General features: G+C 36.1%; 1 protein-coding gene across 1 annotated transcript; it reads right to left on the reverse strand.

The window, feature by feature from the left end:
* Positions 1-9,135: 9,135 nt before the first annotated feature.
* LOC121428812 (development-specific protein LVN1.2-like) lies at positions 9,136-15,485 on the reverse strand. Its single transcript, XM_041625654.1, has 7 exons — positions 15,378-15,485; positions 14,782-14,886; positions 12,918-13,075; positions 12,236-12,326; positions 11,392-11,586; positions 9,970-10,061; positions 9,136-9,233 (listed from the first exon to the last, which is right to left on the reverse strand). Exons 2-7 carry the CDS (start codon positions 14,873-14,875, stop codon positions 9,153-9,155), a joined length of 711 nt encoding a protein of 236 aa, XP_041481588.1. The 5' UTR covers positions 14,876-14,886; positions 15,378-15,485; the 3' UTR covers positions 9,136-9,152.
* Positions 15,486-16,267: the final 782 nt, after the last annotated feature.

A 16,267-nucleotide genomic window follows, 5' to 3' on the forward strand; every position in this document is an offset into this window, starting at 1 on the left:
CTGGCATGTTTGGCATAAGTGCAGTGGTCAAGGGTCTAAGATGCCTTATACTACATACATCAGAAGTCGAAGGTTCAAAACCCTGCCATTGCACCATATGCCACTTGCCAAGGCATTTTATCCTTGTTCTTTCACATATTTTGGACGGTGAGGTTAAAGAATGGCCCCAGAACACTTATCAACCATTATCCAAGTGAATTAATCGCTGTCCATCTACATTATCTTCTAAAGATTTCAAAAATGCTATATTTTCATTGATACATGTATTTATATACATATTTTTTTTTTGCACTGAAATGTCAAGTCAAGCGTGCAGTTCGACCATATATTATTTTAGTGAGTGTTTTGTAGTGCTACAGCTGTAAAGGAAACCGTTTAACAATATAATTTGTAGTATTTCCCTTCTTGTGAATATTCTCCTGCTCATATTTTATTGTAAAAATAGATACATTTTGGATGGGGTGTTTCACAAAGTTGTTGTGACTGAATATCAGTAGGGTATTTATTATGCAATCACATTGATTAACATGCAGTACCACTTGTCCTCTGAGCTTGATGATTTGGCCAAGGCAGTGATGCATTTCACTCGCATGCAACCTGAAATTAAGTTTGATTTTCAGTCTTCAATCTTTGTGAAACACCCCCACAGAGGTTTTAAGTTTTCCAAAGATTTTATACCCCAAAACTTTGCAGGCGAGTGTTTACTTCCCACCCTTAAAATATGATATGATATGTGTGCTGATTGTTATCATTTTATGACTGACTTGATAGATTACAACAGAGGAATTTAAATTATGTATTATTTTGCCCTGAAATGAAATGAAAGAGTGATTGTCGTAGTTTACATGGGTGTGAGTTTTTCAATACCATGGTTTATTGAAAAACTGTCCTCTGTTTTGTAAAGTGTATTATTTTGTATGATTTATGTTTACCAGAATAGTGTAATTGATGACATTTTATGTTTTTATGATATTGGTACATGTGTAGTTTATGTGCTAATATTTTTAGAATCTTAAATACTTTTTAGAGCAAAAAAAATGAAAGAGATGCTATGATGTTGCTAGGATTAGATCATATTTGCCTTAAAAGGATAAATTTTATGATTATTTAATTGATGCTAGCATAAAAGATATCATTGATCATGATTTGTTCATGATTTCAACGTCCTCGCATTCTTAAATGTTTTTAATTCACTAGCCTAGCTCATCAAAGAAAAAGTATTTTTACAGTATCGTAATATCAATATTTTTCTCCCATGATATATACTGTAAATGTTTTCTTTTTAATCATTAGTCAACAATGCTGGATATATATCAGTCAACAATGCTTAATATATATCATTTAATTCTATAATAGATATATTTGATATTGTTATAATGGCCACTTTACCTTAAAAACTAATTCTGTGGATAATAAATTTGTACAACCAGCTTATGTGCATTGAGATTTCTTGATTCTCAAACTGCAGTAACAAAAATCATAAAAGTTGTCACTTTAGGAGATTTAACATTCCAGTAACTCTGTATGTGACCTCCCTATATACATCTGTTCTTTTTTTTTCTCATGAATACGCTTATCCAATACTTTGCTTGTAAATATTCATCGCAAGTCAGATGTATATTTGAAGGGATTATGATAAGTTTTTGGGTCCATCGATCTGTCCATCAAACGATCAGAGAAGCACATGATGACAAGCTGAAAGATGTATGGTCTTAGAAGAGACTAATTGGATGTTAAAGACTGAAGATATGGGAAAGAAATAAAAGAGAAAATCCTTTTTAGGTTAGCATCTGTGTAGACACTGGGAAATGTTACTGAAAGATTAATGTAACTACTCCTTATATTCACTACATGTTGCCATAGATTTAGTATTTCTGACACACAGAGCAATAGTTTTCTTCAAATAAACTCAAAGTAAACTTTCTCTACATGGCGGAGAATGTGTGACCATTTATTATGAGCGATTTAGTGGTGTATATTATATATATATCTATATTTTGGCAGGGGGGGGGCATTGGGGTCAACAGAAAGGGGTTCCAACAAAAACCAACAAATATATAATAAGAAGGTTGACAGAAATCAGTTGATTTCAGACATTAGAAGGGATCTATACTTGAGAATTTGCCAAAGGAAAGGACTTTACTTACATGTATGCTTCTGGTTATATCGAGAACTACTCTCTGCCATCACACAATGTCAATCTGTCAGATATACTGGTATCTTTTAATGTAAAGTATATTACATGTATAGTAAATGTTATGCATATTCCTATACATTATATACAAATTTATGTAGATATAGAAATGATAGTTCTCTTTTTGATGTCAGTACCCATGCAGAGGTATTGTACTGATTCATTATATTGTGATACAAAAATCTTTTGAATTACTTTTAGTACTTAAGTACATTGAGTTGGCATTGAATGCACATTTTCCCTTTTTTCTCCTTTTTTTTGAAGGATCTAATGTTACTACCAGCTGGGAAATATAACTCAATTGTGAAAACTTTACCTCTACAAAAGCCATTGGGTGATTTCAAGTTCGGTGTTGGCCTTGGTGTTGGTGTTAGTGTTGAAATTTTGGTTGCTTTCCCTAGCTCCAAAACTTATTCAGAGCTTATAAAACTGATCCAGATCACATTATTGACATCTCAACAACTAGTGAGTGACTTTTCGGGACCATCCTCATTTTATGTTTGGTGTTATAATCGTGTAAAAATTGACCCAACACCAAAAGGTCAACACTGAACTTGAAATTAGCCATCGTGCAAACTTGATAGCATAAAAAAATGTGTCATGCAAATCAATCATTATGGGATTTATTTCAATCTTACAAGGGAGAGGTCAGGATTTTGTCATTATCATGAGTTGATGCACAGATTTCAATACAGCGTGCCCACTGGAAATGTAAAAGAAAGGTATTTTAGTGTTGATTAAACAATAATTATTTGCTCTAAAATAATTATCTGTGACATGAAAGGGGATAAAATGAATTTTTTGGATGTGTACTTTATTTAGGTAAGGGAAGCAAAAAAAAAATGCATAAATATTTTGATTTGTTTCTTTTGTATCTATCAGTACTTAAAATTGCTTGGGTAAGATATTAGTTTCAATTGATTTGCAAGAGATTGTATTGTCTAGGAGTGAATCGTTGTTGAAGCAATCTTGCAGTAATTTGGCAGTAGGTAATTAAGAGTAGAAAATGAGTTCAAGTTTTTGATTTTTATGTTAACCATACAGGGCCTTGTAGCACAAAGCGTTTGATCGTAGGGCTGGTTTCAAGATTGATTATTATCATTATGCTGGTCAAGCGTACAAGTACGATCGATCGCTAAGCTCCGTGTTACAGGCCTCTGGTGTACAATGGCAGCTCTATGAATACATTGTATCTTTAGGGTAATCTATGCATTACAATATACTTGCCCTAGATATAGAGTTGTATTAGCTTAATCATTGCTAAGAATTCTGATAATTAATTTAAAGATATTGTTGATGGTGGATTTCTTTTTTTTTCTTTTCATTCTTCACGAGATACTCTCCATTTCTTTTTAAAAGGTGCCTTTCTAGTGGAATGCGGAGGTAATACGTCAAAATCGTGATTAGCCTTCATTGTCCTGCAATAGCAAAACAGGAACTTTGTTACAAAAGTGACTTTCAATGTACACAAAATAAAATGTTCATATTATTGGCACTGCCAATATTTTAACCTTGTAATTTAGCATTGTTCTTTCCAAGGGGTGGATCCAGCCTTTCTGAAGGGGGCAGAGAATGTTTGTTACGACAATCAACACAAATTGGGTCATCATATTAAGATCCCTCACCTTTTTCTCTCCCCAAATAGATAAAAAGGGTCTTGTTTAAAAAGGAACCATACATGTATCCTGAATGGTTACTTTCAGGGCACAGCATTTGGTATTCTTGGTGATGAAATGAAGTAGATGAAATTAGGAGTATATGCCCTCTTCCCCCTCCCCTGCCTTCTTCCGCGGACTGGTGCCTGTGTCCACATGGTATTTTACTCATCTTATTCAAAACTGTATTACTATTATTGTAGTATTATGCATCTTCTAAGCCTGGTCTGGCCCATGCTGTGTTATGAATAGCATGCAATTAGAAATGTATGTTCAACTTAAGTTAACTAACCACTTTTACTCCTTTTTTCTCCTCCAAAATACTTTATATTTCTGACATGCGACTATAACATGACATATACTTTGAGCGTGATTCCATGCATAAATACTAGGCTACTGAAAATGACCTAAAGTTGATTTCTGATATTAAGTACTCAGTATAATGTGTAGTGTCCAATGTATTATATGAGATATTATAGTATGATATACTGTATGATATGAGGGAACCATACCCAAGATATTTTTATAACATTTGATGGAAAATGATGTATTTGTAAAATGAATTGCCCTTTTTGCTTTTCTTGTCCTGGTAGAATTATAAAATAAATTTCAACCTTAGCAAGTAAATAAATGACACGTTTTCCATTCTTTAGAAGAATTTATTTGTTGTTTACATGCGACCATAAATATATACATTGGTGCTCAAAAGTAAGTCAACTCAACCAGAAAATGAACAAATTCAGAGTGTTTAAGATCTGCTATTTTTTTAGATATATATTTGTGAAGTCGGGTGATAAAATGTTACATTCAATAAAGTTGGTTTCTTTGGGCTCGCCAAACATTGTAGTATTCTTGTCTACATTCAATACTGCATTTTGTGGTGGAGTTCACTAACTTTTGAGCACATCTTGGGGGCGTTTCATGAAAGGACTTGTCGGACGTTTTATCCGACAAGTCCCATTTTATCCGACAGTTACCATAGGAACAGTGCCTCTCAGCCAATCAAAATCATGGAAAGATGTCAGATCTGACAACTTGTCGGATGAAAATATTGATGAAACGCTCCCCTGTACATACACCCATAGTACTGTAGTCCCAGGCCCAGTCTTACAAAGAGGTACGATTGATCCAATCAATCTCAAGTATATGGAAATCCAATAATGTCATAATTTTTTCTGTTAGAAATTTGTTTGATGTCCTTTGAAAACAAAATGAAGCATATTGAATTGTCAAGAAAACAGATAATGTATGGATATATATCATTTTTGGTAATTATTTTGAACAAACATGCATTTTAGATTTTGACGTTGCTGGCTTTCCATAGGTGCGATTGATCGCAACTCCTTGTAAGATGGGCCCCCGGACGGACTGTAGTATGTATGTTTGCCTCGTATCATGCATGTTTTTAGTATTCATATATTTATGTATGTTTGTATGTGTGCTTAATTGCGTTTATATTAATTTTGAGAAATTCTGAAGAAAATAAAGAAACTTTGGAGATGAGGAGAAATTGCGAAATACTGAGATTAAAATGAATAAAAAGTAGGAGAGCGAAATAACAGTGAGGTCTGAGACCATGGGGGGGGGGGGGGGGGGTTGGTAACATAAATAAGGAAATTACAACAAAAAAAGAAGAAAATTCAGAGTATAATAAGGACAGATGATGGAATATATGAACTGATTATGATGAAAGAAAAATAATAAAGAAAAGTATCGTTTTGTCAGACCCACTTACCATAATTCCTCCAGAGATGGTTCAATATTAGCAAGTCTGGTATTCAATAAAAAAATATTCTCACTTTCTTTTTTTCAGCATAATTTATATTCATTTCTCGGCAATATCTATTTTCTTCTTATTCTATAATCTCCATATGCACTCATATATTGGGTGGCGCCATGCAGGGCATGGTGACCCAAATGTACGGGGGGGGGGGACATGACCAAGGTCCCTCTTTTGATATAGGGGGCCTATCATTTTCCTATTTTCATTTTATTCCCCTGCTTTTTTTCAGGGGCCGCGGAAGGGGGAGGGCTGGGGGGGGGGCTTCACCCCCACTTTTTTTCCAAAACCTTGTACAAAAACGTCTTGAAAAATGACTATTTGATTGCGATTTTCTTGCACAGTCAGTGAGCCCCGGGGTCAGCCCCTCCCCCTCCTCCCACACCCACACACACGCTTTCAAAACCGTTCATCTGCCCTTGTTTTTATTTTCCTAATTTTTCTTCACTACTTCTTCCTATGAAAAATCAGAGAAAGCAGTTGCACCGCCTGTCCAAAACTATCTAGTGCCACCCCTGAATATACACAGAGTACAATTTAATTCTGCTTGCGATTGCAACGACAGAGTTAGCTCCGTGTTTTCGTTTCCAAAGTTTATCTTGGGCCTAACAATATTTTCCTGTTCCATCGCGTAGAGGGAAGCAGAGAGGTTTCGAGACGCCGTCACATCAAACATTTTCATTTGGATCGATATCAAAATGTGATTATGTGTCCATTCTGAAGGCAAGAGAATTATAATAAAAAATGATAAAGACACGTTTCCTCTGTATTAGTTATACCAACATTGTATGGAGATTGCAGGAGTTTATTGCCAACGAAGAGCCTCATGCTTTTTTTTTAAATGCACAACTTCAACCTTGCTTCAAAACCCAGTCAATGTTCTGTTTTCTTTTTGCCCAGGGTCAGTTCTTCCAGTCTTCCCAGCCAATAATTATTCATCAACATTGTGCCTTTAATTATCACAAAGATTATTTCCATTTTGAGGTTTATATAGAATACTGTATAATGAGTTATATTCAATTGATCAAATCTATAAGCAAAAGATTATCTTTAAAATAAGTGCGGGACGTAAACTGATAGTGCGGAACCGGGGGGGGGGGGGCTTCAGCCCCATCTTTTTTCAATAAACGAATACAACATAAAACTTACCATCTAATTGCTGTGGGGGTAGCACGTTCAGTACCCCCCCCCCCCACTTTCAAAACAGTTCTGCGGCTCAAGTATTGTTGGATTTTAAATGGGCGTACAAACGACAATCAACTTTGGGAGGACTAAATTCGTAAAAAAAATGAATGAATAAAAATGCTGGTACCAAAATTTTCGAATCCGGTAAGCTCAGAAATGAAATTCATTAAAGATGCTGTACACTTTATTTTCAAAGCACATCGAACGCCATTCTGGTTTTTGAGGCGTATGTAATATTTAATGTAGAAAAGTTGACGATATAAGTAGTCGTTATACATGTCTTGAAGTGTCTCCCCCCTTGATTTCGGCTTGCAGGGGAGGCGGGGGGGGGGGGGCAACACGGGTCGTTCGCCGATCAATGAAGTTGAAATTAATAGGGGGCACTAGCATTGAGGGTGTTTGTGTGTGAGGGGGGGGGGATCCTTCATATTTGGCGCATTAATCATTCTAAAGAGAGGATGTACATCTTTGACAAATCTTATTTGATCATTTAAATTGTATATATATATATCTCACTAATAAATAATGCAGGTTTTTTAATGTTCCTCCATTTACTCTTTTAATGCCCACGCTGAACCATATCATAATTGTTATTATAATCATGATAATATTTAAAGAAATTGTTTCTAATAATGATACCCCCTTTTAAACATACCCTTCAGCTTTATCATCATCATCATCATCATCACCATCATCATCACCATCATCATCACCATCATCATCATAATCATCACCACGACCATCATCATTACTATCATCATTATCATCATCATCATCATCATCAGCATCGTCATCATCATCATCATCTTCGTCATCATCGTGATCATCATCGTCATCATCACCACCACCACCACAACAACAATCCCCAGTGTTTTCCATATCAATCCTCTTTCATCATGTTCATCATAAGTATTTTTATTTATAGAATTGCATTCTACTTATAAAAGGGAAGTTCAACTTTGATGAGAAGTTCGTTTACATGAAAGCAGAAACATATTACTAAATGTTCGATGAGCTGTTTCTCAGCCAATCATATTCAAGGAAAGTTGTCAGATCCGACAACCAATCAGACAAAAATGTTGATAAAACTCTCCCCCGAAGTATCTCGACAATGATCCATTAAAAAATTATTTAAGCATTCAATTTCATTATCATGTACACTTAAAGTGGTACTTCAGGCTGAAAATTAACCGAGCATAAAGCTGATAATCTAATCAAAATCTATCAAAAAGAAAAAAAAACCGAAGTTATTCAGTTTACCAATATTTTGTGAAAACAGTTATGCACGTCGTCATGTATAGGCCTTATAAGTGGGCTGATACAATATGTCCCAACTTTCCATTTTCTTAAGTTCTTACATGAAATCATAATTGTTTCATAAAACAGGATTAAATCAATAGGATATGACATAAAACAATAAAACACACTAAACTGGACGTATTTTGAATCAATAACAATGCTCTAATTCATGTTGATATATCAACGACATGATTGTTCCTGGTATCCACTCATTAATGGAATTCCCCCGGGGGGGGGGGGGAGCAGGAGGCACACATGAGTAATTCCAACTTCCATTCCCTCCCGTGTTACACGTAGCTCATCAAAATTAAAATCTATTAAACTCAACTATTATGCTTAATTTTGAATATGTGCGTTAATACGATCACTGCATGTTCTTATATGACATATACAAATAAATGACTTTACGAAAAACAGATAAATCGGGGAAGAGATTTCATTGTAAAAATTCATCATTTATTCATTCATACCATTGATTTCAAATTTTTACAGTAATGCAGCGGAACATGTGAAGAAAAAAATATCAGCTTGTTTTATTTGACCAACAATAGGAAAGGGTATCACTTCCATGATTACAATCATGTAGTAATGTCTTCAAATTGTTAATGAATATCATCGTGGTGTAACAATTATTTAGAGCGATACACTAATACATTTTCAGCCTCTCAAATTAGTACTCTACAACGTACAGCTCCTATATCCAAGTGAGATAAATTTCCTGTCACCATCTTTTACTTTCATAATTGTTATCAAATAGAATTTGAAAAAAAATTATTGCTTATCAATTTGGCTATATATGCCTACCTATAGCTAAACGGACTCAAAACACAAAGTGAACAAAATTTTGAAATTGACGACCTAGAGGTATTGAACTGGCCCCGTTTCATAAAGTCTTTGTATAATAACAAATGCATGATTTCTATTAATAAATTTACAACCAGCCAATCAGATTGAATGATTTAAGTAGCTTTGAACTGTTAATGCTAATTTGCTATTATAACAAGTTGTTTTTTATGAAACGGGCCACTGGTATGGTATCTTAGAAGAAAGTTGGCAGGTGGTACGCCTTGAGATCGAAATCTGGTATAGCTCGAGAAAAGCGTGGCGATACACTGTTGCCCTGTGGTACAGCAATGAGAAAGAAGGGGGGGGGGTAGGTTGGGATTGAGGAAAATGAGTGGGTGGGGCATGATAAGAGAACGGGTTAATAAATGGCGGCAGAAGTCGAGAAAGGTTAATGTATGTCGCGTAAGGGGGGAAGGGGTGGGAGGGGGAAGAGGGATACCAGGATCCGACAATGGATAAGGGGAGGAGGTATAGGGGAAAGAGAGGATAGGTAGAGAAAAAAAAGAAATAGAAATGCCTTATTAAAGCCTTTCTATCTGACATTACTTTCATACACTGTTAGTATAGGGTGTTAACAGAGGGACATGCGAATGTGAATGAATGGCCAGCCATGTGTAAAAATACTCTGGATATTTAAAGTTTTAACTTGTATCAAAATGTGTCAACCCAATTTGGTGTTCGAATACCACTGTGCGTTTCATTGCTGTGAACAAGTTGGTGTGATCGTGTAATGCACCAGGTTGATTATTGAAAATAATTTTTTTCCACTTGAGTTTTATCTAACAACCGTAGGTGTTTTACCAATTAGGTGTTGAACGAATTGGTGTGAAACAAATACCTTGAATCGAAGACGGATGCTAAAGTTTTGTTGTTGTACTGTAATATCATGGAGTCTACCCCGAACTCCCTGGCGATATACACCAGGTGGTGCATTTAAAACACCAGTTTCTTAATAACACCGAAGTTTTCTCGGTGTATGACTATGGTGTAAACATGGATAAGACACTTACCCTGCGGCATGAGTCCGGGAGTGTAAACCAAGCATCTGGGTTAGGGATACCAACGGTCATGTTTACCACACCCGATGTGCTTATAAACGGAACTGATATATAAAAGAACAACATAACAATTCCGTGTTTTAAATTTAAAGGTCAAGTCCGTCTCAGAAAAATGTTGATTTAAATCAATGAAGAAAATCAGACAAGCATAATGCTGAAAATTTCATCGAAATCGGATGCAAAATAAGAAATCTTTGACATTTTAAAGTTTCGCTTATTTTTCACAAAATAATGAAATGCACAATTTAGTCACATGCAAATGACAGAGTCAATGATGCCCCATTCACTATTTCTTTAGTTTTTTTAATTTTTTGAATTATATAATATTTCATTTAATAGATTTGACAAAAAGGACGTACTTGACTGAACCATAAAATGTTAAACAATGGTAATTCAACATCTTCAGGGAGAAATAAAACTTCATTTCACAGGACAATGAGGAGAAAATTAGAATATTTCATATTTCATAAATTATGATAAAGTACAAAAGATATAGTGAGTGAGTGATGTCATATCAGTCCCCTCATTTGCATACCGACCGATATGTGCATTTAACTGTTTTTTTGAAAATTAAGCGAAAATTGAAAGTGTCATAACTTTTCTATTTTACATTTGATTTTGATAAAAAAAAATCAGTGTTATGCTTGTTGGATTTTTCTCTTTTTATCCAAATCAAATTTTTGGTGGGGTGGACTTCTCCTTTAAAAGTCATGTATTTATACAGGAAAACAACATTTTAGATACTTTGAGGAAACAAATTGTTTGATATATTGATTAAATACTCTAAGGTGTTTCCAGAACCAGTTTTGGAAATGTACATGTAGACGCCGCTAAATATCCTTTAAGGGTTAAAACATGAACCGTGAAACGATAAATATTGTTGAAGATACTCTTCCCCAAAATAACTGACACCATATTCGATCATTTTATTAAAGAAATGTGTAAAAAAAATCAATTATAGCAAATTTGGACTTGTGTTTATTCACCCGCGAAATTTATCCAAAAAGGTTATCTTTTTTTAGAAAATACCTTTTACAAGCCTTCTGACTAATTTTCATAATGAGAATGTGGAATTAGTTTCAATAAAATAAAATAAAATTCATGATATTTGGCTTGTGACTTTTGAAAAGTTACATTTTTGCCTTCTGACAGTGCTCACTGAAGCATGACGTAAAATACTTCCATAACATTCACTCAGAGGGTAGCTTATAAAATTACCTACAAGCTCATGTAAAAATATATTAAAAACTCGCATTGGTTCGGAAATTATTGATGTTTGTTTAAGGGGGACTTACTTTTTTGTTGTGTGTATATTTTCAATTCATGGGAAATGTGTGTGGAAAAGGGATAGGGAACATTAAATGATCGACTCACGTGTTGAATTAATATCAGGGACAAACACCTCCCCAATGAGTGCGACTGTGAGTGGATAGCAGTTCTCGTGGACGACGGTGGCATACGCCCTGGCGTCTTGAGGCACATGGGGATAGTGGATTCCGTAAGAGTAAGAATCCGCTACAAGGCCATTCTTGCCTCCGAACGTCATCTGTGTTTTAAACTCGGCATCATCTGAATGATACAACAAAATGGAAAAAAAAAACGTTAGCAGGATTGAAAATATTGAGAATATTCGTGTCATCACTTTGCCACATTCCTTTTTGGGGGGGGGGGGAGGATAAGTGGGTAGTTTTTATTTTTATTGTGGTTGTTATTTTGTTTTTTGTGTAACTAACTTGTGCTTATGTGATTTGCAATCACCTAATAATCATTTGCAAATTTTGTGATTTATTTCAATTTGTTATAATAAAAACCGAATTGAAAAAATAAAAAATATTGAGAATATTGGTAGGACTCGGGAGGGTAAATAAATATTGGACATCAATGACTATAGAGGGCGCGACTCCTCTTTGTAAGCAGACCTAAGCAAAAAAGGGTGCCTACAGAAGGAGTACGAGTAAAAGAGGAGAGAAAGAGGGAGGGGGGGGGGGGGGAGGTGTTAGAGAGGGAGGGGAAGGGGGGGGGGCGCAACCCAACTGTGATCAGAGCTCAATTTTAAGAATAACATTGCGGCACACAGAAGTGATGTGTTCTCTGAACCCTTTGTACCCTCTTACAAAAGAAGACATAACAAAAGTAAGTCAAATCTATATATTCACTAATTCACTGGGGATTGACATTCAACTTGAAAGAGTAAAACAATCATGCACATCTTACTCACCCGGAATGCAATTGTTTGGTGCCGGCTGCGTGATCGGCTGCTTCGTGCACTTCTCCGTCTTACCCTCGTACTGTATCACCCATTGTACTTGCTAATGAACAAATAAATAAATAACAATAAAAAAATCATGCTCATACTCTAAAAAAAAAGTTTACCTAATATTGGGTAAAATGGGAACATGCATGTTGGTTGGGTAAAAAGATATATTTTGTAACCTTTACGCAATGTTGTGTTGAAATAGCCCAATATGGGGTAAAAAAAAATACCCAGCAAACATGCATGTTTCCTTTCTACCCAATATTGGGTAAAATTTACTCAGTGTTTTTAGAGTGCACCATACATGCTTACAATGAAAATGATGACGTTTCAGTTGATGACGATGATGACAATGGACACCAAGCAATGGCGTATATAATGACCACCCCCCTCCAAAAAAAAAATGGGAGGGGCAAAAATGACATATCGGGCAAAATTTGCTTTTAAAAAATAAAGAAATAGCGAGAGAGAGCAAATCGAGCAAGACTTTTTTCAGTGGCAAAAAATATTGTTTCATTTTCTCCCTTTTTCTTGGTCGTGATTTTTTTTAAATTCTTATTTATTTATCTATTTTTTTTTTGGGGGGGGGCAAGGACCCCCAACCTTTTCACGACTAAACTGGTATGTACATTGATGTCATTCTCACCTCGGTATAATTCTGGATAATACGCATTGACTGCGAGGACTGACCAGAGTCTAAGTTCAGATAGTAGCCATAGTCTCCATTGCGGAAATCGAAAGCTCCGTAGGCGTAGGTGACATAGGCAGCGGGCTGTCCACCAAGTTCCAAGCCGCTCGTGGCACCTTTGTTAGCAAATTCAAATCATTCCAAAATAGCGTATCAACCGGAGCACTCAGAGATGAATAAATAGAGTAAAATTCAGCGTGTAAAACGCTGTCAATTTTCATCCAAATCCGATTAAGATTAATAAACTTATTGATTATCAATGTTCGTCAATAATTCGTGAAAACATTTATATCATGCCCTCATTAGCAGTAGATGGGCTGATGATCATGTTTGCAATTTTGCTTTTCATTACCCTTTCAAATAAAATTATAATCGTTTATTTCTATACTGTGTGGAAAAACACGTTTCCCTTACCACAAAATAACTTTCAGCCAGTGCCCTAGGAATTTTTTCTTTTACTGGGAGTGCTGATGTAAATTTGAAAAAGCAAAAAAAAAAAACACTTTAAACAAATGGAGGTTAAATTGGTACCGATGGATTTTATAAGCCTCCAAAAAGAGGGTTTTCGCTTCAAAATCGAGGTCAAATTGGTCCTGAGAAACTTGAAAAGCAAAAAAAAATAAAAAAATAAGGTTTCATAACAATTTGTTTTTATAATACCTGGGGTGCTGTCTATAGAGGATAATGCATTCAGCACGCCAAAGGAAATTTTGAGGGATGCTTCACCCCCAGCCCCCCCCCGCCCCCGCTTCACAGGGCCATGGTTTCAGCAATGTTATCTTACTCAGTATACTTCAAAAGTCAATATCCTACTTTAACATTCTTTGAGTGGAAAATGAGAAAAAAATATTGAAACTCTTATAAAATACCAAACAATAAGTAGGGAGATAGCACAATCAGCTTAATTGCTCATTGCATATTCATGAGGACATACATAGAACTGTTTCACCGAAAATCTGAAATGTCATAACTTTTTTTGAGTACATTGTTTGTCAGATTTAATCTATCTGACCAGATCATGATTGTCGAATTGCGATAGGCCTACCATGCATAAAAAAAGAACAAAAAAAAACATTATCAAACCATTTTAGCTGAGAGTTAAGTAGACAAAGTGGTTGTACACCAATCGGAAATTTACCACAAAAATCTACTGTGTCTAGTTTTTACTGTGTCTATTCAAAAGCATAGTGGCGGTACCAGGATGTTTAAACTGGGCGGGGGCGGACACAATTTTTTGTTTGCCTGTTTCACAAATCGAGCGCAAAGTGCGAGCAAAAATTCTTAACATAGGCCCTACTGACGACAACAGGTACCTGTTTGCAGTGACTCGTGTAGATGATATCTCATCAAATAAATAATGCGAGCGCGAGCTGAATTTTTTTAATAGTCGGCATTTTTTTTTGAATTATGAACATGCAGGATTCGTATCTCGCTAAAGCGTATAATGAAAACTCGAATCAGAAGAATAATAGTTTGTGTACACGTACATTGATTTGAACACTGGATGATTAATTAGCCTCATGTTGAACAAATCAACAGCCCACTGCGAGCGCGAAGCGCGAGTGAAATTTTGATTTTTGTTTTTTATAATGACCTGAAGAATTTGTGTTAGATAAATAAGGAGCTATAACGGTGAATGGAAGAGAAAATTTTCAGAATTTTAAGAGTGAAAAATGCTGTTCTAGAGCACCTTACAGCTCGAGTAGGACGATTATGACAGAATTTACAATACATCCCCCTGTTTTTTTTTTTAAATATCTTGGGAGGGACAAGTGGGGGGGGGGAATGCCCCCTCCCCGCCAATGATGAAATTTGTACTCACCCACTCCTGCAATGACTTGATCAGGTCCACAACACTTGGGTGCCCCCGCAGACACCGCCAGTATCAGGGCTCCGAGCGTCACAAGTTTTAGCATGTTGGAGAGTTCTAGGAATAAAAAGTTAAAATACTTCTCAAATCATCATTTAGATATTGTTATCTCAAGGGGAGTCAAAGAATAGAAAATAGCTCTGATGCTTTGCAGGAAGAATGTATGATGACGGAATTGACACTTTTGTTCTATAGAATCAGGAAAAAGAAGAAGAAAGTTGGGGGGGGGTTCAAGATTACAATCACTAATGTATTAGTTATATATCTCAACTGAGATTTCGGATGCTATGGAATGGATTCCTTAAATTTGGAATTATTATGTTTGTCCTTTACATTTCCTATCATAATAAGTCTCGGCCCCAAGCTCCTCTGACATCCAACAGGATTTCACTTTCCCTGGTCTCTCTTTCCCTCTCTCGCTCTGTTTCTTTCTTTTGCACGATCATTATCATGCTATCTCCATCAATGATACTATATTCTCTCAAGTTTAAAGATAATCTGATAAAAAAAATGCTTCGAAAAGGAATTGAAATGGGATTAGTACTCACGATATAAGGTTAACAGCCTCTATTATGTATGTTCCTTCCAGAACGACCTCCTACATTACACTAGGACAATCTCCTATAAAACAGTTGTATGTAAATCGAAAAAGACCGAATAAATAATATGGTCCAACGATGGCGAGCCAAGAGAAAAATCCACAAATTTGAATTCGCAGGGTCCGGTTTCACGAAACCTTGGTTGGTTCAAGACAGTCCACCCGACGCTCTGCCTATGATTGTGAAACGTCAGACATGCCAAAGGAGAACTATACGATGATCTCGTGAAACGTTCCTGCCCTTCTAAACTGAAACTAGGGATCAAAGTCTGTGTGCATTCATTCCTTATTGACCTAATATTAAAATATCACGTGAAGTGACAGGAGAGTTCTTTATTCATTTTGTTTGCCTGGTATCACGCGACATTGACAAGTTATCTATTTGGAAAGTGATGTAATATTCTCCATTACAGCAAGTAACTGGGAGAAGTGGTGAGCGGGTGGAGCTAGTCTGCTGCATGCAGAAACCCTGATTGAAACTTTGATCAACAAGTGGGTCTCCACGCAAAGACTAGAAAATACAAAGCTTGCTGTTTCAATTCAGAGTGAGAGTGCTTTCAGTACACAAGGCATGAGTAGGCTCCACATTCAGACCCTTTGACCTTGACAAGGTCCGGGGTTCAAATACCACCGCAGCACTATCGTCCTTTGGCAAGGCGTTTATCTCCATTTGACACTCTCGACCCAGGTGTAGTAAATGGGTACCCGGATGGAATGAATTCCTTGAATGCTCGATGCGCCAGATCGAAATTTTTCTAAGCGCTGCATACTATTACCCCGTGCACGGCTACACTAGCATGCCTAGCCGTGCACGGGGTAATAGTATGCAGCGCTTAGAAA

Source organism: Lytechinus variegatus, chromosome 15, assembly GCF_018143015.1.
Source record: "Lytechinus variegatus isolate NC3 chromosome 15, Lvar_3.0, whole genome shotgun sequence".
In the NCBI taxonomy this organism is placed as follows: Eukaryota; Metazoa; Echinodermata; class Echinoidea; order Temnopleuroida; family Toxopneustidae; genus Lytechinus; species Lytechinus variegatus.